General features: G+C 45.6%; 3 protein-coding genes and 1 long non-coding RNA gene across 6 annotated transcripts; 3 read left to right on the forward strand and 1 right to left on the reverse strand.

The window, feature by feature from the left end:
• The first annotated feature begins 3502 nt into the window (after positions 1-3502).
• Positions 3503-7991, forward strand: LOC133890598 (serine/threonine-protein kinase RIPK-like). Its single transcript, XM_062331047.1, has 4 exons — positions 3503-4167; positions 5672-5807; positions 6576-6712; positions 7155-7991. The coding sequence occupies exons 1-4, from the start codon at positions 3793-3795 to the stop codon at positions 7788-7790; spliced, it is 1284 nt and encodes a 427-aa protein (XP_062187031.1). The 5' UTR covers positions 3503-3792; the 3' UTR covers positions 7791-7991.
• A 128-nt stretch (positions 7992-8119) lies between these two features.
• On the forward strand, positions 8120-9993 carry LOC133890599 (uncharacterized). Of its 2 annotated transcripts, none has more exons than XM_062331049.1 (2): positions 8120-8932; positions 9278-9993. In XM_062331049.1, exons 1-2 carry the CDS (start codon positions 8664-8666, stop codon positions 9465-9467), a joined length of 459 nt encoding a protein of 152 aa, XP_062187033.1. In that variant the 5' UTR covers positions 8120-8663; the 3' UTR covers positions 9468-9993. The 2 variants fall into 2 exon arrangements, 1 of the variants encoding a protein (XP_062187033.1); XR_009904079.1 differs by having other exon boundaries at positions 8797-8932; positions 9264-9993.
• A 131-nt stretch (positions 9994-10124) lies between these two features.
• LOC133891453 (uncharacterized) lies at positions 10125-11470 on the forward strand. Of its 2 annotated transcripts, none has more exons than XR_009904219.1 (2): positions 10125-10436; positions 10521-11470. It is a non-coding gene; the product is annotated as an uncharacterized LOC133891453 (long non-coding RNA). The 2 variants fall into 2 exon arrangements; XR_009904218.1 differs by having other exon boundaries at positions 10900-11470.
• Positions 11471-23486: 12016 nt separating this feature from the next.
• On the reverse strand, positions 23487-24363 carry LOC133891093 (uncharacterized). The gene has a single exon (XM_062331788.1). The coding sequence runs from the start codon at positions 24183-24185 to the stop codon at positions 23718-23720; it is 468 nt and encodes a 155-aa protein (XP_062187772.1). The 5' UTR covers positions 24186-24363; the 3' UTR covers positions 23487-23717.
• Positions 24364-26454: the final 2091 nt, after the last annotated feature.

The following is a 26454-nucleotide window of genomic DNA, read 5'->3' on the forward strand; positions in this document are numbered from 1 at the left end:
TTTCCTTAATTTATGGTGGATTGACTCAGGTGCCACTGTGCACGTTACCAACTCCTTACAGGGATTCATTACCGCGAGAACATTAAGAAAGGGGGAGCGAAGTCTTAGAGTGGCCAATGGGAAGGAAGCTCAAGTTGAAGCTATCGGATCCCTTCCATTAGTTCTTAATAATAGCTTCACTCTTAGATTAAATAATATAGTTTATGTCCCTTCTATGAGGAGGAATCTCATTTCAGTTTCGATGTTAGATGATGATGGTTTTCATTGTAATTTCGGAGACAATAAATGCATTCTTAAATTTAATTCAGATGTTATTGGTCTTACCATCCGACAAGACAAACTTTATATGCTTCCTCTTAATGAATCCTCTATGACGATGAATGTCTATGATGTAAGCCATAAGAGAAAGAGAAGTACAATTAATGAGACTTCTTCAAAACTGTGGCATTGTCGTTTAGGCCACATTTCGAGGGGGAGAATGGAGCGTCTCATTAAGGAAGAGATTCTCCAACCCTTAGACTTCTCCGACTCTGACCACTGCATAGATTGCATTAAAAGAAAATACGTTAAGCAAATAAAGAAAGGGGCCACTCGGAGCACAGAATTATTAGAATTAATTCACACGGACATATGTGGTCCTTTTCCTGTGACATCAGTTGACGGTTTTGATTCTTTCATTACCTTCACTGATGACTTCTCCCATTACGGCTATATCTACCCCATTAAAGATCGATCTGAATCTCTCGATAAATTTAAGATATTTAAGGCTGAAGTAGAAAATCAGCACAACTTGAAGATTAAAGTAGTGAGATCGGATTGCGGAGGAGAATATTATGGGAGGCATGTCACATATGGGCAAATCCTTGTTCCTTTTGCCAGATTCCTTCAGGAAAATGGCATAGTAGCCCAATATTCTACACCTGGTGAACCTTAGCAAAACGGGGTAGCTGAGCGACGCAACCGCACACTTATGGACATGGTGCGAAGTATGCTCAGCTATTCTAGTTTACCAGTTGGACTGTGGATGGAGGCACTTAAGACAGCCACACACATTCTTAATCAGGTTCCCAGTAAATCAGTTCCAAAAACACCATATGAATTATGGACTGAAAGAAAACCCTCTTTAAAGTATTTACGCGTGTGGGGCTGTGCAGCTGAAGCTAAAGTCTTTAATCCACATATTGGAAAATTAGATCCCAAGATAGTTAGTTGTCACTTTATCAGGTATCCAGAAAGATCAAAGGGATATCGCTTTTACTGTCCAGATAGGATCACTAAGTTCGTAGAAACAAGACAGCTGTGTTTCTTGAGAACGGGGATAGGATCAAAGGGAAGTTGATCTTGAAGAAAAACGGGTTTATGTTCCTACTCCGCTGATACAAGAGTCACACATCCCTGTGCCTCAGGTGGTTGCACCTTCAATAGAAACTAACGTCAGTACACCCCCTGTTGAGGTCTCTGAAATTCCTAATGATATACCTAACGATGAGCCTCAGCAGTCCCCTGCAGTACCCAGTCCTTAACCTGCAGTGCATAATGAACCGATCAGGAGATCACAGCGTGACAGGAGACCTGCCATCTCGAACGATTATGTTGTAAACCAGGGGGGAGTCCCGTAGGCCATGTGACCATAATTCGCATATTAGGCTAATCTCCCCCCCCCCCCCCCCACAAACTCTAATCCGATCCTAAGATAACGCAGTAAACAAGGTGAAGGCTACTGTCGGCGTCATCATCGACAACATTTGCATCTACACCGACACTCCCCGACCTCACCATCAACCTCTAATATCATCACCGAGCTCAGGTACCCATATTTACGCTTCCGTTTTAAGTTAGTGTTTGATTTAGGGCTAATGATTCACTTGATTAAGGCTTGCTTAATATAACAGAAGGGTCTCCCCCCGTTAGATAAAAGGGTGAGCACCTTGTAATAGAGATTCAGAAAAGAGACATTCGAAGAGCATTGATAAGATATTGGACACATATGAGTTGGGTATTACGCTTCCGTGTGGTCTGAACCTGTTAAAATCCTTAGTGTATTTATTTCTACTCGCTGACGACGATCCATCATGCCTAAGTCCCACACGCATTAATCTCATGTACGAGGTAGTTCTAGGACTAGCTCCCAGCCGAATCTTGGAGGACATTCAATTTTTTTTATTTTGCATCCGTCACTAGTTCTAGCGGAGCTTGATTGGGCATCGAGAAACGAGACTCAAAACCCCGGCTACACCGTGTATACTGCTGCGAGAATGGCGGGCCGTCCCTATCCTTGCATGCCCATTCGGAATCTCCATTCGAGATACATAGCAGTGAGCATCACCACCAGCTAGACGCCAACCAACGCCGGAGAAGCTTCTGTCTGTTTTCTCTCTAGAAGAAAAGGAAGCTTGGTTCTCATTTCGGCAGGGTAGGTGTGCCAGAATTTCGATAGACATCGATCGACCGACGCTGACACTAGCTTTCGCCCGGTGCGTGGCATAACCTTCGAGGGAGGAAAGGTCCAAACCGACGAGAATTTCTCGGGGGACCAGGACGAGGATCGGCGAGCACGACTGCCCCTCCTGCATGCACGAGCCGTCGCTGCTTCGATGGGCGTGAAGAGAATCAGATACCTCACTCGCTGCGTGCCGAAAGAAATCTGGAAGAGTGAGAAACAGAGGAGCAGAAGCCAGCCGGCCGGTGTAGTGTGTCAGGCTGTCTATCCGTCCTCTTCGAGCATGATCTTATAGGTTATCTCATCTATCCATTCTTTCTATTTGATATAGATTAATTTGTTGATTTTTTCGTCTATTTATAATATTTTTTACTTATCTTTTCAGTATGAATTTCAATCCAAATGAACGGTTATGAAAATTGTGAAATTTTCACTTACTAGAACATGCTCTAGTTTTGTCAAAGCATCTTTGCAGAGTTGAGTTCCTTTTTGCAGGAGTCGGTGGTGGGTCACTGCAAGTGTTTGGACGCGTTCGTTTGAGCGTGTGGATGGCCCGTGTGAGCACGGCTGATATCCTAATGACTAGTTAAAGACCCAATGCAATGCATGAGTGGTATCCCGTTCTTTGCAAAGAACTAACTAGAGCCTTGAACGATAAGCTGGACAGTGGACAATAATCTTCCGGGTCTTCCATTCCCAAAAAAAACAAGCATTTTCCTCAAGCTCCATTCCATCTCAACGGTAATCCAACACGAAATAATCAAAAGCGACACCTACTACTCGGACAAAGTCTCCATACCCCGTAAGAGGGTAGGTAGAGATCGAAGAAGCGCACACAAACACAAAATAAGATACAAAACTCTTAAGAAACTCACATTGAAATTTTGCAACAGCGACGGAACAAATTGTATAACCTATTCCATCCCAACGAGCGACGCACATCGTCCCAAAAACCAGTAGAAAAGCGACTCAACGGAGGTGTAGACGTAAAGTTATCTCATTTGTCTATCTCTCCTCTTATATCTATTCATACATTAATTTTCTTACTTATTTTATTATTTTTTATCTATTTTTACTGTGAATCTTAAAGTAAATAAACGGTATTGATAATACGTGCAAGAATTTTTCAAGACCCTCCCGTGGTGAGACAGGGCCGAGGCGCACTGTGGCGCTCGCGTCTATATAGCCCCTTCGCCCCGCGCGATCGACCTCGCCAAGCCACACCACCACCGTCGCCCTCTCAGCTCGCGAATCACGCAAACTCGCCGCGAAAACCCCGCGTGTTCACGAGCCTTTATCTTTTTTACTCTTCCCTCGCGGCCGCGACGACGTGCCACTCAGCTAGGGGAGGGATGAGGTCGAGGAAGACGACGGCGTCGGCGTGGAGGTCGCTGCTGGGCGGGTGCCTCGGCGGCAACGGCGGGGCGGGGGAGAAGCAGAGGAAGTTGCGGCCGGGCGGCGGGCGGCTGTCGTTCACGGACCTGAGCAGCGCGGCGGACCAGGACCTGTCGGTGTCGCTGGTGGGCTCCAACCTGCACGTGTTCAGCGTCGCTGAGCTGCGCGCGGCGACGCGCGGGTTCGACTCCGGCAACTTCCTGGGCGAGGGCGGGTTCGGGCCCGTGTACAAGGGCTTCGTCGACGAGGGCGTCAAGAAGGGGCTGAAGCCGCAGGCCATCGCCGTCAAGCTCTGGGACCCCGAGGGTGCCCAGGGACACAAGGAGTGGCTGGTACGTGCGTCCTCACCCTGCCCTTGTCTCCGATCACTGCACCGTCTGCACGTACGTGTTACTTACTCTACCTGTATTGCGTAGGTATTACCACTCCAGTCCAGTGATTAACAGCTTCCCGACTCTTGCAGTGTTACTTAAACACTTGTATCTAAATTTTTTTTAGTCCAACATATCAATTTTAAATGGGATACCGATACACGTACTAGTTCACGTGTTCAAATTTTCTATACTAAATTGGACATTCAAATACAAGTCGAACCGACGTCTGTGTCCATGGATAGCATAGCTTTCTTGGAAGTGTAGTCTCGAAAATTGATTTTTTTTTTCCCCTTCTCGATCTGAAGGGTTTATTGCAGTAAAAGAGTGAGCTTGTGGTTAATCGAAGCTAGCGAGTCAGTTCCCTTACAAGGATAACTAAACGTATCTCTTATGGCAAACCACTTCCCGACGTGACACCTGGTCCCGGCAACGTTGAGTAACCCTACAGAAAATCTAAATCTGAACGCTAGCTAGAGGCTAAGGATTGAGAGTCGCGTAGCTTAAGCTTAGCTTCCCTGATGAATTCATCAGCTTTTCAGGAAGCAACATGTTTACTAATTTACGTTTTCTAAAGTTTAAAGTTCAGACGCCTGATTTTGTGAGGTTAGGTGATGGTATGAACATAGTGATGACGATAGGGTTAGGGTTTTGGGTTGACGACAACGGCTTTCCAATAGGGATTTGTCTGCTGCTAGGTTTAGAGGGAGGTCGGCAAGCGGTAGGTTGACCCGACAGACGAGACGGGCATGGGGCGAGGCGATGAAGACATCAAGGATGTGGGTTGGTCAGGGGCGAAGCTAGCAGCCAAACCAGGAGGTGCACGGCCTTTTACTGTTCATGATACCTATTATTAACAACGTTTTTGGATCGGAGGGGGTGCATATGCACCTACAACTCTATAACGTGGCTCCGCCACCGGGTCTGGTGAAGCTGGGTTAGCGTGGTGAGAGCGGCAGGCACGGATCTATCGACGGAAGAGCCGATGGAGACGGGGAGACCGACAGAATGAGGGAGTCTCATGCTGTGGAAGAAGAAGCACAGTATATCCGTTTTAAAGGGAGAAGAAAGTAGATGAATCATACGGTGGAAATCGGACATAGTGAGATTTGATCCATTTTTAGATTTGACCCGTTTCAAAGGGAGAAGAAAGAAGATGATCCATTTTTAGGAAATCAATGTCAATTCAACGGATCAAATTTATCGCTCATGGGCATGACATGATTAGCCGCACGAGTACTAAAAAATATCTCGGCGCGCATAGAGATGCGGACGTGTGTGGCGGAAGCCAACTCCACATCCACAGACCACAGGGAGGGAGGTGGTTGAGCGACGTGACGGTTCCGGGTTCCGGCGGCAGCCGGATAAGCTGCCCATCGACGTACGGCGGCGGCCCCGATCAGGAAAAGGGAAATGGATGCGATGCGTACGCTGATGGCGACGTGGTTTTTCTTCTTGGGTGCAGGCGGAGGTGATCTTCCTGGGGCAGCTGCGGCACCCCAACCTGGTGAAGCTGCTCGGCTACTGCTGCGAGGACGAGCACCGCCTCCTCGTCTACGAGTACATGGAGCACGGCAGCCTCGAGAACCACCTTTTCAAGCGTAAGTACACGCTAAGCATGCCACCAATCACCTGGAGGTTCCAGTTTAATAACTGCTTTAGTACCTAGTTGTCAATGCTAATCTGGAATTCTGGACGACCAATACAATCCAGAATGCTGCTGTGATGATGTATGGTATGGCTGACAAGTCACGCGCATGGTGACTTGGCATGGTCCGAGAGAAAACTAGGTTACTACCTAACCACATCAAGAACACAAAATTAGGGGAATTGTTGAAAGAAAACAAAAGTATATTTCAAGTTGGTGACTGCGGAAAAAATCAAAATGTTTTAGAATGCATGGTAGACAAAAGGTTTCCTTGAACCGCCTTCCAATTCCAACCTTTCGAGTTCTGTCAGACCAAACTAGATTTGACTGACTTCTAGCCGTTCAAATGCAAGACTGCATGACATTGCAGTTGTATTAGCCAAGCATGGATCTGAGCATTCGTGCTTACACAAGAAGATAGAGAGGTCACATATAGTTGATAGATTAATGTCGACCAATAGATTATGCTGCATGCCTCACTGATTGATTTCTTCTTGGTCATAAGGAAATCGCCTAACACGTTGACTGGATCGTTCTCTACACTATTATCTAGGTAACCTAGGTAAAAAAAAAGGGAGTAAAGAAATCAATTTCTATAAAAACCGGCGATGATCGAGCTCATCGCTCATCCTCTGATGTGTACAGAACAATAAACATTCATGAATTATTGAACTCACATTATAAAGATCCTACTGAGTTTTTCTGTAATATTATTTTGCAGAGATTCCTGCCGTGCTGCCGTGGTCAACCCGACTAAACATCGCAGTAGGTGCCGCGAAGGGTTTGGCGTTCCTTCACGACGCAGAGAAGCCGGTGATCTACCGTGACTTCAAGACCTCCAACATCTTGCTCGACTTGGTGAGCGTTTCTGCAATTTTCCCGGTCATCTTAACTACTTAATTTGGTGTGCATGCATGGTGTGCAGCAAGTATTTAAACTAGCAGTAAACATCATAACCACTTCTTTTATGCTTCTAAAAAAACCCACTTTTCTTATGGAAATTTCTGTAATTCTAACCTGACGTGTAGGTTGTGACTTGTGAACATTAAGATGATTACTCTAGCCATTTTTTTCAATGAAAAGAAGGTTTCTTTTTTTGCGAATCACTGAAAGCATTTCATTCTGGCCAGTGCCAAATGCATACATAGTATTATCCTTCTATAACTGAATAGAGAAAAAATAAAATGGCAAAAATAGTGCTGTGGGCTAGTGGTAAATGGTTTTGGGCTGGTCCAGTATCGAAAGAATTACTCTACAAGCCCAGCTACTAGGATGCTGAATGGCTTCTGTCCATCTCCAGGACTACAAGGCCGAGCTCTCAGACTTTGGTCTCGCCAAGGACGGCCCAGAGGGCGACGACACCCACGTCTCCACCCGCGTCATGGGCACGCACGGCTACGCCGCGCCGGAGTACATCATGACCGGCCACCTCACGGCGAAGAGCGACGTGTACAGCTTCGGCGTGGTGCTCTTGGAGATCCTAACGGGTCGGCGGTCGGTGGACAAGACGAGGCCCAACAGGCAGCAGAACCTGGTGGAGTACGCGCGGCCGTGCCTCAAGGACCCGCTCAGGCTGGCCCCGATCATGGACCCGGCGCTGGAGGGCCAGTACTCGGCGAGGGCGGCGCAGAAGGCCGCGCTGGTCGCGTACCAGTGCCTCAGCGGCAGCCCCAAGAACCGGCCGGACATGTCCGCCGTCGTGGAGGCCCTGGAGCCGCTCCTCGGCTTCACGGACGATGTGCCTGTCGCGGCCGTTGGGCCGGTGGTTCTCTTCGTTGCGGCGACGGAGGCAGCAGAGGAGAAGAAGGAGCGCGCTCCGAGGAAGGACAGCCGCCGGCGAAGGCCCATGTCGCCGAAGGTGAGCCCCAGGAAGCGTGGCGCGGCTCAGAAGGAGGAGTTCTGGGTGTGGCATCTGCCGGCCGAGCAGAAGGCGTGACACGTTCGTGCTTGTGCAATTCTGCACGCAGCGTGCGTGCACATATGAGGTGGCGAGGCGCTATTGGTTAGGATCGTATGCATCCCTGTAATTCTCTTCTCTTTTATTATTTTTCTTCTCAGTCTGTTGTTACAGTGAGATGCAGAGTGTGGCTCATAACTAGAGCAAATTTCGTACCGGAAGCTTTCGTTTCTCTAGACTCGTATGCTTGTCTTCAGATGAAGCTACAATTGGCAAAGTGTACAGAACCATGTACGCACAGGCCATGTGCATGTGACAGGAGGGTTTTAAATCTTGTGGGGTGATTGGCATCCGTCATTCTATTTTGGTTCCACTACATTGTTAACCAACGATATGGTACAATTGAAACCTTGGAGCACAATAGTTTTGTAGGAAATTCACAAGAAACATATTTTTTTTCTTAAAAGAAGATGATAAAATGTTCTGTTCTAGCAGAAACCAGGGAAAATTCCAGAGTAATAAGCAGAGGCTTGTTTCCATCTGGAACTAAAAATCGTATTATTTGAATCCAAATCCCCCTCTCTAACCACAGGATTTCAGCTTCCTTGCCACTATCCGGTGACGTCCTGCAGCTCTTGTCTCGGCATTTTATAATCAGCGAGCAGGAACGCACCCAGTGTACAACACCAGGTCGTCTCCCACGTCGCTCTCGTGCGCTCGCATGCGGCCGGCGACCCGGCACGGCGCCGCCGGCAGGACGTACGCCATTGGCCCCGTCTCATCTTCATCCATGCACACGCCACATCCTCCATCACGCGTCCACATCGCGTGCGCTTCGCTCCATAAGTAAAGCCTCGTTCTCGGCATTCTGCACAGACATGCACGTTGTGACCTTGTGATCAGGGACGCGAAATGGATGGCACCACCAGGGCATCTTCCTTCTCCTCTCTTGGCCCTTGCCGGGGTGGCAGTGGCACGCAGATGAGTCTCCAATGGCCGCAGCTGTTGTCTTGTCTTCAGGGGGCGAAAGTTGTTGCAGCCGATGATCAAGATCTTGCCGGTTCAGTTGCGGTGGTGAAGACCGGGAAGCGGCGGTCACCGGCGCAGGCCGTGAAGGTGTTCGTTAGCGGGCTGGTCGAGATGGTCGGGAGGAGGTTCGAGTGCTCGATCCCGGCGGCCAGGTTCGGCCATGTCGCCTACCTCAGATGAAGCTAGTAGTTCACGTCTGTGAATGTTGTCCCCCTCATGTACTGCGTCTTGATGTCAGTGCCAGTCAATTTTGCCATGGATACTCTGCTCTTGGATCAAGCAAGCTAATAGCTTCAAGTGCTTGCTTGCATGCGGTGTTCATCTTTAATTTCTGATGATTTGTACATACTCTTTTATGTGTTCATCAATATCTGGTTGACTAATAGTACAAACCAGGCAGCAAGTAGTTGGATTTTACAGCAATCCGAATGTCCTGCTCTTGCTTTGTTAATTGCTACACACTTCCTAAATTCTGAAATTTAGGCATTTGTGATGAGGCGACCGTTTGGCGGCGGCGGCGGCTTCCTGATAGGTGTTGATTTGGCGGTGGCTTCTGGGCTTAGAAGAGCGGAGGGTCGGAGCGACGGGGACGTCACCGGCCGTGGGCAGCAGAGGACAACCGGTGGGCAGTGCCAAGGCAGGGGCAAGCAGAGACAGCCCGACGGAGCTGGGTTAGTGCGGTGGTGAGCGATGCCGATGGATCTGACAGGAGATGGGGGAGCAAGCCGGCATCAGGGGAGTGACCGAAGGTTGAAGATGGTCTTTGGATCGTTCGATCACGATCGGACGACTCATATTTATCGTCTAATTTTTTTTTTAAAAAAAAACAAGTGACTGAAAAATAACATCACCCTAATTGCTACTAATATATGTGATAAGCCTCCCTTATTTGTTTGTAGCTTTATGTAACTGCTTCCAGCATTGCAGTTATCTTGGAAGGAAATTTATCTAGTTTGAGTTAATTGATAATACCTAACATCGCAAGCAAAGCTGGGCACCAAGTATTAGGATCTGCATCTTACGCTCCAAACTGTCTGCTATTGGTTAGGAGCAACTACAATGAGATATTTAGAGAAGTTGCTTATTAAAAAAAAAACGTGTTTTTTTAACTGTACTGGTATATGTGTTTAGACGGAAGACAATATACTTATTTAAGCATCATTGTTTATATTAGTACTAACAAGATAGTTAATGATGTTTAAGTATATGTAGTCTTGTTTGCAATAGAAATTATAATTTTTATGTAAATTTTTAACGCTCTATTTCTTTAAACATCTAGTTACAAATATCTAGCATTATTCATACCCTAAGATTAACAAGCCTGATATTTTTTTTCGTCCCACTCTTTATCTTAAACTTAGGAATGCTATTTTTTTAGAACAAGAGATTGTCTTTCTCCAACTCTTACTGATAGTGGTGTTAGATAAACTTAATCTCGATTTTTTCTGCAATTAATTGATACTGAAAATCATGATGCCAATTGAACTGAGGACCTTTATCAGCTTGATGTGATATGTGAGGCAAGATTCATGAGTCACAACCACACGCAACCTTGGTTACAAGTTGCAACCGTTTGCCGGCGCGATACAGTTTTGCTGATGCACGTCTCTCTGCGTATATTGTTCGTGCAGTAGCAGCAGTCAAATGATGAAACATGTACGTTGCTTTTTCTTAGTCGTCTGTCTCTTTCGGTCTGTTATCAATCTGCTGCATCACGATTTTGGCCATCACCAATTGCAGCTTTGATTCCATTGCAAACCAGTACGTTTCGTTGCTTCCATCGTACTCGAGACATCGACGACCACAGCACATAATACAGAAAATCAAACAGATTGTAGATGGTAATACAGAAAGTCACAACAATTCCCATTTCGGTGATCGTCGGCAGACCAGCCCCCTGCCATTCGACCCGATACCCTTGTTGGGCCGGGCTTGGGCAGCCATTTGGCCCGACTCAGATTAGTATTTTTTGGCCCGGCCCGAGCCCGCTCTGATGTGAGGAGCGGGAGCTATGAGCTTGTCATGTTTCTCCTCTCTCTCTCTAAAAAAAAGAAGTTTGTCATGTACTCTTCAATTCAGCATCTGATGGCGATGCAATGGTTCTGTTTCTGTCCTGCAGGCTACCGGTACAGCAAGCACGATCACTCGAACGTACTGCACTACAACGATCAATCATCTCTCACGTCGCATCCAATCCGACTGACGACTGAAGAACACATACCGTGTGCTGCTGAACGTACTGACATAGATGCGCGAGCTCACTCTCAAGTCTCACCTGGGTAGCCGAGCTAGACCCGACCACACACGTGTGGCCTCTTCTCCGAGGCTTGCAGCTCCTGCGAGCGCGTCGCTGCCACACGATGCTCTCTTTTCGTAATCGTCCAAAGAGAGGCCTACACTTTTCGCAAGCTGTGGTGGCCATGATGCTCCATTTCCTAGGCGGCCTGAGCTTGAAAATGGTGGAAGGGCCCTGGATTGATTCCGGAGCGAGGTAGATGCAAAGGAGCCTCAATTATTGACCACACTAGGCCTATTTCATTCTACTCGTCCGAATGGCATCTACTGTACACCACAACAGTGCTTGTTTTGTCCTGTCTTGTTTCCATGTCGAGCTTTGTTTGCTTCGTCTGTGTTGTCGACCAGAACTCATCGCTTCGGAGTTCAGACTTGTAAGCACTATTTTTTTTTTCTGTGGCTGCAGTTGGTGGAGTCGCTGTAGTACCACTTAGTTTTTTAACTACAAATTGAAGTATTTAACCTCATATCACACCCAGCACACTCATCCACATACCTAAGACTTACAACTATATGCACATGTCTATTAAAAAGATTTATGAAATATCTACCATTGCAAATAAGTGACATGTTGTTCTCTCGTTATAATTTATAGGTGCTTGAGACTGTTGAAAAAAAATCAAATATAGAGATGAGCTCCGATAAGACATGAGCGTCTAAGTCTATAGAACGTATATGCTCGACGCTAGTAGGTAGTGAGCGATTAACCGCTCCTACCACCACGTTCTCCGAGTACCACGCAGTTGGATGGGTTGGAGAGAATCAATGCTCCTTAGCTTCAATTATTGGCATGGCTCACAAGGTGAGCACAGTTGCATAAGCTCATACGCTACAACGGTTGCAGTTACCTAACAGGGGTGCAGGGCGCTGAGAAGCGCATGCCTAGCTTCCGATAGATCGGGATCCTTGTGGGTGTAATTAGCAACTGTAGAGAGCTACAGTAAAATATATTAGAACTCTTTCCCGGTCATCAGATAAAAATCAACGGATCAGATCAGATGCTACAGTGACTATGAACAGTAGGGTTCATCGATACAGTATAACGGGATACTGTTGCTACGGTATTTTGTCTACAGTACCACCGCATATCACTGTTTATCTACTCACATTTTATTGTTTCAACTACTACAATAAAATATATTGACTTTTTCACTGCAGAGGATCGCTAAGGACCGACTATATCGGTCCTTGAAAAGAGTTGCAGACAACAGTGTTTGATTCTACCATTTCACCTTTTTCTTTTTCTTTTTCTTTTGGAAAGTTCATTGATCTCGGCCATCTGAATATCCATCTGATTTGAGGCAAATTTGTCGACAGACTATGTTTTTCTCTGAACAGAAAGGAAGACACTCCGTACTACGATGAGTACCTTGTGTACACGGTCGGTCCTTAGCTTTTTGTGTTCCGGAATGAAACTAAAAACAGGTTTATTAAATTGAAACATAAAAAATAATTAATATATAAATTGTAATGATAATATTTGATGCATTAAAGAAAGTGTTTCCCATAAACACTTCATGTATGTAAAAAATAACACTCATCTCAAAAAACAATTAGAGATTATCCTAAACATTTTTTCCTAAATATTTATATCAACTTATCTACTCGTTTTTTTTTTCTTTTTTTCACTGCCAAATACATACTTTCTAGAAGGCATGATATTAAGAATGTGCTGAAAATTTTAAAAAAATACATTAGCGGTTGAAAACTAATACAAAGCTATAAAAGTACTTAATCAACTTAAACAAATCTTACCAATTATTAAGTAGAACTTGCAAGAATTTGTATCCCTAACCAGTTAATTCATGACTTACTGCAAATCACATCAAACGAAGCAGGTATGACTATTTAAAAATGTCAAAGTTTAAAAATCAAATATCATACTACTTTAATGTTTTCTATACAAAATAAAGTAGCAAATAGTGAAATAAAATTTGAAGACGAGTGACAACCACGTGAGTCCAATCCAGTCAGTCCGCACAAGACGCTTTATAAAAAAGTGCATCAGCCACTCAGGGGCGAGCCAAGTCCACTGCCGCTACCATCTGGACGCAAGAACCCAATCCCTCAAAAGAACGATTCCTCCACGTCAGATACTGGTACCGTAGGGAAGAAAAGAAAATCCGCATCAGCACGGCTCGCGGGGACCGGACAACCCACATCGGCTGGCGAGGACGTGATTCACTGCGTGGCGCCCCGAGGCTCAGAGGAGGCTAGGGCCGCGGCCGAGGGTGCGCTAAGAAGTTGCGCAGTTGCTCTAGGGAGGTGAATTAGAACTTATAAAAGGAAGTGATCTCATTGACTTTTCTGTGTACAAGAGGTTGTTAATTTAGACTGTTGCTAACTGTTGTGCACGAGAACAAACGGTATCAACTTATCTTTTAGGCAAGCTAAAGGCCAAAGCCCATATACAATCATGTAACTGTGGCCGCTAGTAGATATTTGGAATTTGGACTGATGTACTTTGTTAGATCATAACTAGTATTTTTATTTTTCAATATTTGTAAAAATATATATACCTATTTCAAAATATCATACATCTACACTATCATCGCCTGTTGTAAGAGCGACAACAAGGTGTCGACACCTTGTGAGGTCCACGATGCAACAATTAGAAATTAAATACCCTTATCAATGTGACGTCCATGTCAACGTGTCGTCCAACCAATAAACGACACATTTGCTACCGTCTGTTGAAAGAGCGACATGGCTCTGCTGGGACCAACTAGAAAAGGTGTCAATGGGCAAACACATTTTCCTACATGCACTTATTAATAAAAGGTGTTGTTGCACACATACATGTGATTAACAAAAGATGTTATTGCATGCATGCATGTGATTAACAAAAGGTGATGTTGCATCCCTGCATGATTAACAAAAGGTGTTGTTGCAAGCACAGTACCAACGACACTTTTTTCGGTGAGCCTAATAACAAAGGTGTTATCTGTTGGTTGAACGATATATTTACGTTAACGTTACGTCAACTAAGATATTTAATTTCTGATCATTGCACCGTAGATCTAATGGGTGACACTTTGATATTGCCTTTTTAACAGGCGACGATAGACTTAGATGTGCATTATTTTAAAATAGATATGTATTTTTAAAAATATTATAAATATATAAATAAAAAGCTCCCTAGCTAGAGGGAAGGAACCCTGGGCCTCTGGCTAAAATGCAAAATCCGTGAAATAAATTGGAGGCGTTGAGAGCGACCAGACGTGCACGTATGTCGGCTGTTGCAGATACAGGCAGCCGTAGCTTTACTATTAACACGTTGCTATGCACATACATACATAAGTTATTTAGCACCCTGGCAATCAAACCAAGCAAACATACGTCATGACCGTAAAAATAGTCCCACAACCGTCAAATAATATACATTTTTATGTACTATATATTTTTAGTTCACGATAAGTTTTTCCGGTTCTTAAAAAAATCTAAAAATAGATAACATACGTAACCGTATTTACCGAAATAGATGACATATTACCGTATTTATAAATTTAGCATACGTATTCGATACCTTATTTATCAAAAATCTATTTTTTACACTGTACACCGAAAAAGGTGAGATCAGCCTATATTCGACATCTTATGTGTCGAATATGGCACTGTGCATGGTGTAAACTTCCATCACTTATGTTTGAGACTTGGATACGTTGAATTAGATAGATCTCATCGAATAGCTGTTCCAATCAAGGATTCGGTTAAAAAGGATAAGAAATGTTCGACACCAAAGGTTATTCCTTCCCTTTTATGCTTGATATGCATGGATTCTGAGTCCACATCATCTGGTGGGTGGGGGGGGGGGGGCATGCTGATGTGGATCCATCGAAGCGGTCACCACAGGGAAGTGACTAATTGTCATATACTCTTTTAGTATTATTACCACCACTATCGCTCCAGCGATAAGATTAGAGGAAAAGGTTCCTGTCACACCGCAGATTTACCCAAGATTAGGAGATCACCAGCCAGCAGCCAAAGGTGGATTTCGGCTCCTGAGAAGATCGAGGATGCAGAATTGCTAGAGACGCATTCGTACTGTTGCGACAATGCACGCGCAATGGGTCTAGTCTTCTTCGCTAAATGCGAGGCGTCGCCACATCGACTTGTTATTCCACAGCCTAAATATTATGTCATACTACTTTTGTTGTAGAATAGATGCCATTCTTAAATAAATGTTATTCTTGAATATATATAGTTAAATTTTAAAAAAATTAATCATTAATATATATAAAACTATTAAGGTTCGACATATGAACGTAATAATAATGAATTTATCATAAAAATATATGTTGATATCATCTATTTTTTTATCAAGTTTTACCCAGAGTTAGTTATCAAAAGTAATAGTTAAACGTGATCGTTGGAAATCATATTGATGTCCTAAATGATAAGTAAAAGAGAACCGATATAGTATTTGGCAGGTCTCTAACTGTCAGCTCCATACTAGACTTATAGTTTATAAGCTAAAATAAAGTAGTGTAGGCCTATGATTTTAGTCTAATATAAAAAGAAAATAGATCGTTCAAATACCACGGGTGTATCTGGCTCCAGTTCTATGAATTCCTGGAGTTATGAATAATGAGCTCCGAGAATTCTTGAAGCTAGAGTTTTAATAAACATATTATAGATGGAACAGCCACTACCACGTAACAGTTTATTACAAATGGATTTTAAACCATATCACATACAATTATATATTTTGTCTCTGCAAAAGTGTCTGTGATATCGATCTTGTTACAGACAATTTCAACTCCGTATCTATTACAGCTACACACAGACATATTTTCTTGAAAACTATTTGTAAGTAGTAAGGATCACAGACGGGTTTTGTTGAAACTCACTTGTGAGTAGTTAGAGTTACAAATGATTTTTTAAAAACTTGTCTATGTGACTCTTTCCCCTTATAAGAAATTTTGGTTCCTATTGCCCTCATGATATGACATACATACTTCATGATTCACAAATTAAACAACATATTGACATATATTGTGCAGAACATCGATTACACATTATTCAAAACACAAAACGCATACATTTACCTATCACAAAGGTTAAGAACATTACACAGATGCACATTACATATTATTCAAAGCACATAAACCTATCTAGCTAAACAAAATCCCTAGCTATACATCATTGATGATGATATCTTCTAAAAGGATGGTATGATAGACATCATGGCGATGCCGTCTTTCAGAAAGATGAAATGATTAACATCATTGGTTGATGGATGGTGTCTTCGGAAAAGACAAAATAATTGACATCTCAGCCTCCCGTGTTTCAACACAACGTCAATCCAAGTATCATCTTAAATCAGCAGCTCGTAGTCATTCATATTAGGTACCATCTTGACTATCTCATACATGCTAGAACCAGACTACATTGTTGTTAAACCGTTAGCCATGGTTGAGTAAGAAATACGCGTTCAACCCAATCTTGCAGTTCACAAAAATGTCTATATTGTGACGAACAACAATAGAGAATTTTACATTTGTAAGAATAGAATGGACCACATGATTCATACCAAAAAGAGAATCCACGCAGGTGCCCTTCACAACAGCAAAGAACACGAACTCCACCTAGCCGACGTCGACGCCAAGCATACGCACTGTAGAAGCAGCCATAGGAACAACTCCATACTTTCACCGCCTGATTGCCATGAACTGAGCTATTGCAGATCTATGACAGAAACAAAGCATTGCCCTCAGTTACACAGATCGAAGTAAAATCTAATAAACCCTAACAAAACCGTGATGAGAACCCTATGATACTCACTTTAGTGCAGCAAAAGGAATTCGAGCCCCAAATCACACTTCTCCGATGCAAAAAAAAAAATTAATTCCATAGTAACTATGTGTGTGGAAGATATGAACACTAGGATGACAAACGAGGAAAATGAACATGGTCTGGTGCTTTATATTGAGGGGAGATAAGCATGTTGTTTGTGGGGGAGCCAAAGAGCTAGGGAAGGCAACCGGTCAAATTTGATACAATTCATGGGTTTTTAAATATAGACGAATTTTCATAAAATCCGTCTGTGCCTATCATTCAGACACAGACAGATCTTACAAAAAATCATCTGTGCTGTATGATAAAAACAAACGGATTTTTAAAAACCGTATGTGAGTTTAGGCACACACAAATGATGGTCTTGTTATAGACACGTCAGACTTAGCAATTGTATGAGGTATTTTATCAGTAACGAGTATAAAAACTATCTGTGACATACCGTTTGTTTTACTGATTCTATGGTAGTGAGCATCGGACCATAGTTTAGGCTCCAGCAATGGTGCTAATGGTGGCCGATAAGCCAGTGTGAAGGAAGAGAATGAGCGATGGAGATGGCAGTGGATGGATTACGTACTAGAACAGAGGTTGATTGTGAGGTTGGGGATCGACTCAAGGCAGCTCGACAACGTACGAACGGTGACTGAGCAATTATTATCAGGGAGATGCTTGTCTGCATGATCGCGTGTATCATGCACTGTGAAAAGTACTGGCATTTTGCTTTGCTACGCTGGTCTGGCTTCGTATTGGTTCGACCGCGTTCATGCCTGATTGAGCGTGCATTCTGCTATAGGCTTTTGCATTTTTCAATATGAGTTTTGTCCATGGTCGATCTGTGTCACCATGGAGGGCTGTTGTGCAGGGGAGCAAAGGGCTCCAAGGAACCAGGACAGCATCCAACTTCATCGTGGGCTCAAGACCAAGAGGCCCAATCCAAAGTATGTCCGGTCCAATGGAGTTGTTGTTGGGGGTAGTGGCGTGAGTGAGAAGGGTATTTGTACTAGTGTTGAGGAAGAGGAGAGGGGAACAATGAAGATACTAAACCTAGAACCTTGCAATTCATCTGAACCCAGTCCCCAATTCTTCTAAACCCAGTCTCCAATTCTTTTGAACCCAACCCCCAATTCTTCCCTTCCCACTCAATTGATCATTCTTGTGACAAATCTAGTACCATAGACTATCAATCCTGGAGGTTCTGGATTATCTCCAAGTTTCACGATATTGCACGTGAGCAGCAACAGATGGCGGAACATGATCAACAGATGGCAGATCTGTTCTGATCGCTAGCGCGGGTCAAACAGTAGAATCAGGCAACTCAGGAGATGGTGGCAGCGCAATCAGCGTCGCTCAAGTCATTGATGAGGTGGAGGCCCAACATGGAGGCGTCCATGGAGGAGATCCAGGCGGAGGTGTGCAAGTTGAAGACGCTAGTGAACTAGATCGCCTGCAACCCCGTCCTCAGCATCCACCCTATCGATCTGCCCCCGATTTTGCCTTGACTGAGCAAGGAGCACCATGGTGGAATCGTGGCGATAGGGAGCTAGTCGCACGGGGAGGAGGAACTCAGGCCCGCTGGCCACGACGCTCATCATGAACACCGGGGATCTGGGAAAGGGGTGGTCACCACCTTGTTGCCTTCCCCGAACAAGGGTAAGATTCATCAAGCTAAGCCTGCTCCTCATCAGGGTGAGGAAGACAATTGGGGGGAGAAACTGAGCCATCATCCACATTACCATACGCCCCTGCCTAAGCTTTATTTTCCACAATTTTGTTTTTGTTTAGATTGGCCAAGGCTGTGGAGAAAGAGGTGTGAATCATACTTTAGAGTGTTTGGTGTGGGGAGAGATTCTTGGGTGAATGTGGCAACAATGCACTTCACTGGAGGGGCGGTGAGATGGGTAGAGAATCCCAATTTTCGGTTTGAGTCATTTACTTGGGAGGATTTTTGTGAGGCAGTGACAGAGAAATTTGGTAGAGAGGAGTTTACCCAAACCTTGAGACAATTCTTCCATTTTTGGCAAACTGGAACGATGGCAGACTATGTGGAGAACTTTGAGGGAATGATGTACTCGTTGATGACGTATAATTCTCATTGGGATATGTTGTTTTTTGTGTCACGAGTTCTGGATGGTTTGAAGGACGAAGTGAGAGCTGTCATAGTTTTGCATAAGCCTCAATAACTCAATACTACCATATCTCTAGCTTTGTTGCAGGAGGAAATGCTGGACAGTGGAAGACGGAAGGAATTGCGGTGGTATGAGCCCTTGACCATGGCATCCCGAGGGGCGCCATGCCAGGGCTACCCATAGCCGGTGAAGTTTGGAGATTGGAGCTCACCCTCCGCGGAAGATAAGCGTGGAACAAAAGGAGTTAGAGCATATGGAGGAATGGAGGATCGGATGGCTGCTTTGCGCTCAGACCGCAGGGCAAAGGGGTAGTGCTTCACTTGTGGAGAAAAATGGATCAGCCATGATCATCGTTGCTCAAAGACAGCTCAATTGCAGGTTGTGGAGGAACTGTTCAACATGTTGTCGACAGAGTCAGAAAACAAAGAGGAAAACCAGATCATTGCTGAATTTGGGGGGGGGGGGGGAGGATCTGATGGCAATTTCCAAGGAGGCTCTCTTAGGTGTAGAAACACCCAAAACCTTGAGGCTGCAAGGGTTGATTCAACACCACAAAGTCTTAATGCTTGTGGACTCGAGAAGCTCGAAAAGCTTTATTAGGGAGGCGACAGCCCAACAATGAGCAGTGTCGCAAGAATTCTGGAGCCAACTAGAGTGCAAGTGGTTGATGGGGGTGTTGACTTGTACCATGGAGATTTCGTAGGGTGAATGGTGGGTCAGGGGAGAGACCTTCCGCACCACTCTGATAGTGCTCCCTTTGGCCTGCTATGATGTCATACTAGGAATTGACTGGCTCGAGGAGCACAACCCCATGGAAGTGCACTGGATGAACAAACAAATGATATTCAAACATGAAGGTAGAAGGGTTACTCTACAAGGAGTTAAGCTCAACACAATAGCATGTACAAAACTGAATGGAATGCAAATAAAGGGGCTGGAACACTGAGGATCTATTGCACATGTACTGCAGATCTGTGCTTTGCTTGAGCAGTCCCAAGAGCAGACAATACCTGACAGCATTTGACAGCTGGTGCATCAATTTCAGAGTGTGTTTGAGGAACCAAAAGGGTTGCCTCCGCCCAGGACCTTCGATCATCCTATACATTTACTGCCAGGTGCTCAGCCAATGAATCTTCGCACCTATCGGTATAGTCCAGCTCAAAAAGATGAAATTGAGCGCCAAGTTAAAGAGGTGCTACAGCAGGGGGTCATCCAATTTAGTTCCAGTCCATTCGCTTTGCCAGTGTTATTGGTTTAAAAAAAAAAGGACGAGACTTGGAGGTTCTGTGTGGATTATCACCACCTTAGTGCCATTACCGTCAAACATTGATTCTGTTTACCAATTGAGGATGAGCGAATGGATGAGTTAGCACAAGCTACTTGGTTTACATGCTTGGATCTCAAGGCCGGATATCATCAAATATGGATGAGACCCGAGGATGAGCACAAGACCGCCTTTAAAACACATCAAGGACACTATGAGTTCGAGGTTATGCCTTACGGCTTAACGGAGGCTCTGGTGACATTCCAATGTACTATGAACCGAATTCTCACGCCACTGTTGAGAAGAGGGGTCCTTGTATTTATTGACGATATTCTAGTGTATAGCAGCACACTAGAACAACATAAGCGGCTTCTGCGACAAGTGCTAGAAATTCTGACCGAGCATCAGCTCAAGGTGAAGGTCTCCAAGTGCTCCTTTGCGCAGCAGCGATTGACTTATATTAGACATGTGATCAGTGGTGGGCAAGTGGCAACTGATGGAAAGAACATAGCTACAATGAAAAGATGGCTGGTACCCACCAATGTGAGGGAAGTAAGGAGATTCCTTGGGTTAGCCGGTTATTACCAAAAGTTTGTCAAGGGCTTCGGGGAGATCAGTCGACCTTTAACCAGTCTCTTGAAGAAGAATCAAGTTTTTGTTTGGACAACCGAGGCAGATGAGTCCTTTAGAGCTTTACTGCAAGCTCTCATCACTACCCCCATGCTGGCTTTACCCAACTTCGATAAACAATTTGTGGCGAAGATTGATGCTTCAGATAAGGGCATTGGTGCGGTATTGATGCAAGATGGACATCTAATCGCCTTCCTTAGCAAAGCACTTGGACCGAGGATGCAAAGCATATCTACTTATGAAAAGGAGACATTGGCCATTTTAATGGTGGTTGAGTAGTGGAGACCATGCCTTCAACAATCTGAATTTGTGATCAAAACCCGACCAAAGAAGTATTGTTCATCTCAAGCAGCAAAGAATTAGCACTGTTTGGCAGCAAAAGTTAACGGTCAAGATGTTAGGATTGCAATACCGACTGGTATATAAAAAGGGGGTGGAGAATCGGGGTGCAAACTCCTTGTCCCGATGCAAACATGAAGAGAGTGAGTAGCTGATGGCAATCTCTTCTGCTGTACCAGTGTGGTTGGAGCAAGTCAAAGAAGGGTATCAACAAGACCAGTACTCTAGGCAACTATTATCCAAACTGATGACAGATGGATCTCCACAAGTTATATTCAGTCTGCAAGGAGGAGTGATACGCTATAAAGGGAGAATTTGGGTGGGAAACAATGAGTCTGTACAACAGTTTTTGCTGAAAGCACTACATGATGGAGCTGTAGGAGAGCACTCCGGCGTTGAGGCCACTTTCCAACGCGCTAAGAAGATGTTTGACTGGCCATGAATGAAGGAGACAATCGAATGATATGTTGGGGCATGTGCTATTTGCAAACAAGCTAAGCCAGATCTTGCAAAGTATGCAGGGCTACTCCAACCTCTTCCAGTGCCAGATTACACATGGCAAATGGTAACATTAGATTTCATTGAAGGTTTGCCTCAATCTAGCCGATTCAATTGCATCATGGTAGTGGTTGATAAGTTCTCAAAATATGCACATTTTCTTCCTTTAGCACATCCAATCACCACTCTTCAAGTGACCAAAGTATATATGGATCGGGTCTACAAGTTACATGGTCTCCCAAAGTCCTTGGTCTTTGATCGGTAGGATTTTCACGAGTCCCTTGTGGCGAGAGCTATTACGAATGGCGTAAACTCAATTGAGAATGAGCTTAGCCTATCATCCGAAGACCGATGGACAATTTGAGCGGGTGAATCAATGTCTCAAAACATATTTGCGTTGCTTTGTGCATGCTTGTCTGCGCCAGTGGAGTTCTTAGCTACCGCTAGCTGAATTTTGATACAACATGGTGTATCATAGAATACTTGGCAAGACTCCATTTGAGGTCCTGTATGGTTGGCAGCAGCGTCAATTTGGTATTGTTGATATTTTAGCTTGCTCGGTTCCTGATCTGACTTAATGAATGCATGGTCGGGAGCTCATGAACAATCTTCTAAAGCAGCATCTTACAAGGGTGCAACAAAGGATGAAAAGCCAGGCCAACAAGAAGCGGTCATACAGGGAATTTGCTGTGGGAGAGTGGGCATTCCTGAAGATCTAACCTTACATACAGACTTCAGTGGCCCGCCGATCTAACCATAAATTGGCATTTCGTTACTTTAGAACTTTTCAGGTGTTGCAGAGGGTGGGGGCGGTGGCGTATAGGTTGAAGCTTCCGGACATTTATCGAATCACTTGGTGGTGCACGTGTCCTAGCTGAAGCATGCAGTGCCTCCGTCAGTGCAGAGCGTTGGGGCTTTGCCGGTGATTCCGGACGAACTACAGGAGACTCAAGTATCCGAACAAATACTTCAACGCTGGCTCTATAAGAAATGATCAACCACTGTAGTGCAAGTGTTGGTCCGCTGGTCGGGATTGCCTGAGTCTCTGGCGACCTGGGAGGATCTCCAAGCCTTGAGGCATCGCCTTGCTCTGGTGCCTGCTTGGGGACAAGCAACGTTTGAAGGAGGGGATGTCACCATGAAGGGTTGTTCTGCAGGGGAGCGAAGGGCGCCAAGGAACTAGGACAACGTCCAACCTCGTCGTGGGCTCAGGACCAGGAGGCCCAATCCGAAGTATGGCCTAGTGGAGTGGTTGTTGGGGTAGTGGCGTGAGTGAGAAGGGTATTTGTACTGTGTTGAGGGAGAGGAGAGGGAAACAATGGAGATACTAAACCTAAAATCTTGCAATTCGCCTGAACCCAGTCCCAATTCTTCTGAACCAGCCTTAATTGGTCGTTCTTGTGACAATCTGGTGTTCACTGGACTGCTCTGCTCTTTTCAGCATGAACCAAACTGCATGAGTGGTTCGCTTCTCCAAACTGCATGATCCAATACAATCATCCAAGAATGCTAAGAAAAATATAAGCAATGACTCCGAATGACCATCGGTTTTAACAATTACTCCATTAGCGATCAGAAATCGTTCCGTCGCCCTAATCGAAACTGATAAGAAGATCTGACTTCAACATGCACACAAGAAACAGTACAATATTATGATACATATACATACATTACATAAGTGGAGAGCGTTTTTGTAAAAGAAGTGAACTTATGACAAATCACAAGAAATAAGCAAACCCAGAAGCAGAAACATATAACTGATCCAAACCTGAGAAAACATGGAATTACTTCCATTTTTCATATAGTTTGTCGACCTTCTCCTTATATATACATGTTTATTGATCTTGAGTCCTAAAGAAAGGTAAAAGCATGGAGGAAAGTTCCAGTGCATTACAAAGGCAAAAGGAAAAGTGAAGCTACAAGAGACTACCGTTCCTTGGTTTTTCTCAGCATCTTCCCATCCCCCCACCCCCACCACCGCCTTACTTTTTATTCCACGAGCGTGGCGAAGCAACTCTCGGTCCGCGCGAGCGAGCTGCCGGCGCCGGCACCGGCACCCCCGGTGGCCACGGCCGCGACGGAGGCGTCGCGCCCCGGGCTGCTCGGCGTCGAGCGGGCCTTCCTCGGCGGCGGCGGCGGTGTCTGCGGCGATCCGAGCTTGCGGCGCAGGAGGAGCCGCAGGGCCGCGATGAGGTCGTCGGAGCTCCCGGTGGGCGACGGCGGGGCCGACGAGCGGCGGCAGACGCAGGCGTGCCGGTCGAGCGCCTCGGCGGGCGTGATGGGGGGGGACGCGCGGCCGAGCTCCTCGCCGACCGCGTCCCCACAGAGGCCGCAGATCCACCTCCCCTCGTACCGCGCGCGCACGCCGGCGATGTACGGCGCCGTGCACTCCTCCGTGAACCCACAGCACTCGCACGCCACCTCCTCCTCCTCCTCCCCAACCGCCTCCCTCTCCATGGCCTCCAGTCCCCGGATCACAGGCCACGCACCTCGCAACAGATCGGCGGTTCCTCCGCCTCGGCGGCCGCTGCCGCTACCCCAACAACGACGAGCGCCCGGTCGTGGCCGTGGGCGCCGCCTCCGCCTGCTGCCATCTACTCCTCCCCTCTTCGTGTGCAGCGCGTGAATGCGTGATTGGCGATGACGCCTTTTATCAGGGGACGCTGGGCGGGGCCCACGCGGGCGTGAATTATGGAGCGGGGCCCGCCCCGCCACGTAGGACGGGGGCGTAGGATGTGGGCCGGGTGGCCAACTGTCGCCAAGTGGGCGGCCCAGGTCGCTTGCTTGGTGTGCGCGTCTGCCTGCCACCGCGATGAAGTGCTAAACTTGCTGCCGCTGTTTCGTGCTCGTGCTCGTGCCCCCGGGTTTGCTTGTTCGAGGAACTCACCGATGCGCGTGGAGCGATCGGTCAAGACAGAGTTTTTTTTTATTTAATTTTTTATAGATTGATTCTCTAATAAAATTGATTCTCACGAGCGCGTGACTCACCGATAAGATGCCAAATTTTTTTTTAAAAGATCACGGATAAAGAGATCCGGTGCTAAAAAAAATTGATTCTTTAGTGATTATTTAGTATAAATTTTACGAAAAAAGTAATTCTACATAAAAAATAAATATAGAAAGTATATTAGGAGATTTTTTTTTAATTTCTAGCCTCTAGTTTATTTTAAAGAATTACTACTATAAATTTTATTTAAAAATTTAAAACTATTATTTAACAGAACTCTCCTAATTTCACTCGACGAACTTAAAGAGTTCTACACAACAAGCCCCTATTCAAATTATCGCTCTACATCCACGCCCATATCTAAAATCACGGCGTATAGTTGCAAGTTCTCCCGAGTACGGCACTGTGGTGTACTGCTGTATTTTAGAGGAACCAATAGAGCCTTGACAAATTTATTTTTTAAAACAAAGTAGGCTCTTGTTAATCACGTCTTGTAAATAAAAAAAGTATGGGTTCGCTTGGTGATCGATTCGATGTCAGCAGTTCTCGTGAAACACATACAGACGAATAAAGAAACGGGCAAAGAAAGCGAGGTCCTCGTTCATCTTGTTCACAGACTGAAGTCACTGAACTGGACGAGAAAATTAAACACACGGCAGCGGTTGCTTGCAAGGAAGAAGCTGACGTCGCTCACACCGCATTGACTTTTGTGAGCTGTGAGTTCCCATCCTAGGGCAATTTCACCCGTGCAACACGTACACAGCAGCAGCAATAAACAAGCCTGCCGTTGCATCGGCACGAGCAACACGTACGAAAAGAACGGGTTAAAAATTAAAGCGCCGGAACGTGCGGACTCGGACAACGGGCTGCCGGGACATAAACAAACGGAGACGGCCAGCGTGGGGAAGTTCTCGGCGGCCGGCGGCAGGCCACGCCACGCATTGCGCGCGTACGCTGCAACTGGGCGGTGGCGTCGCACGGATGACGACGGCCCGCCGAGGCGACGGCTCCGCGCCAGCGCGCGCGCGGGGGGGGCGCGGCTTGCTGCTGTGTGGCCGCGCGGCGTGGCGTGGCGTGGTGCCCCGTCCGCGTCGGCGCAGCTAGCCGACCACGCGGAGTGGGGTTGGAAATGCGGTGCAAAGGTCGGCGCGCGCCGGCCGCTCTAGCCACGGAGGGCGGCACGAGTAGGATCTTCGTTGGGTTTGGCCTGATGACATGCCACGGAATCCAAATACATTCTGTTTTTTTTTTACAAGTACCTGTCGGTATTAAACAGTAAGGAAAATATACATCGATAGATATAGATGCACATACGGGACAACCGTCCATACCAACTTACATAGAGGACTAAAATGAAAGAAAATTACAAATAGGTCCTTAGAGACCTCTGTGTGTGCCGAAAACACCACCCATTGCAAAATTGTGCCAACACTAAGGAAATAGCCGGAGGAAGAAGACGACAACATAAGCCACACCCGGATCAGAAACAGAACCATCGCACAAAAGCTTTGAAGGGAGCCACAACAACATCCCGTCTCTGGAAACGGAATCGGAAAAAACTTACTCAACCATCGATCGAGAACATGCCACATGCTTACTTGATCCTAAAACTGCCCACGCCACCGAAAGACAGCACGGAAGAAGGGCAGCTACCACTTGTCAAGAGTAAATCTCTGACAATAATTCCGGAGTATGCTGAACAATAAGTGTGTGATCGACGTTCCAGATGTGCCTATGAAATATGTGTGTTCATTGATAAGGACACTAGAGTTATCCAAA

Source organism: Phragmites australis, chromosome 14 (assembly GCF_958298935.1).
Source record: "Phragmites australis chromosome 14, lpPhrAust1.1, whole genome shotgun sequence".
Lineage (NCBI taxonomy): Eukaryota > Viridiplantae > Streptophyta > Magnoliopsida > Poales > Poaceae > Phragmites > Phragmites australis.

Coding starts and splice junctions, on each gene's coding strand:
- LOC133890598 (XM_062331047.1), top strand. CDS start 3,793: ATGAGGTCGAGGAAGACGACGGCGTCGGCGTGGAGGTCGCTGCTGGGC. Junction 5,808..6,575: donor CGAGAACCACCTTTTCAAGC/GTAAGTACACGC, acceptor ATTATTTTGCAG/AGATTCCTGCCGTGCTGCCG. Junction 6,713..7,154: donor CCAACATCTTGCTCGACTTG/GTGAGCGTTTCT, acceptor GTCCATCTCCAG/GACTACAAGGCCGAGCTCTC.
- LOC133890599 (XM_062331049.1), top strand. CDS start 8,664: ATGGATGGCACCACCAGGGCATCTTCCTTCTCCTCTCTTGGCCCTTGC. Junction 8,933..9,277: donor TGCTCGATCCCGGCGGCCAG/GTTCGGCCATGT, acceptor ATTTGTGATGAG/GCGACCGTTTGGCGGCGGCG.
- LOC133891093 (XM_062331788.1), bottom strand. CDS start 24,185: ATGGAGAGGGAGGCGGTTGGGGAGGAGGAGGAGGAGGTGGCGTGCGAG.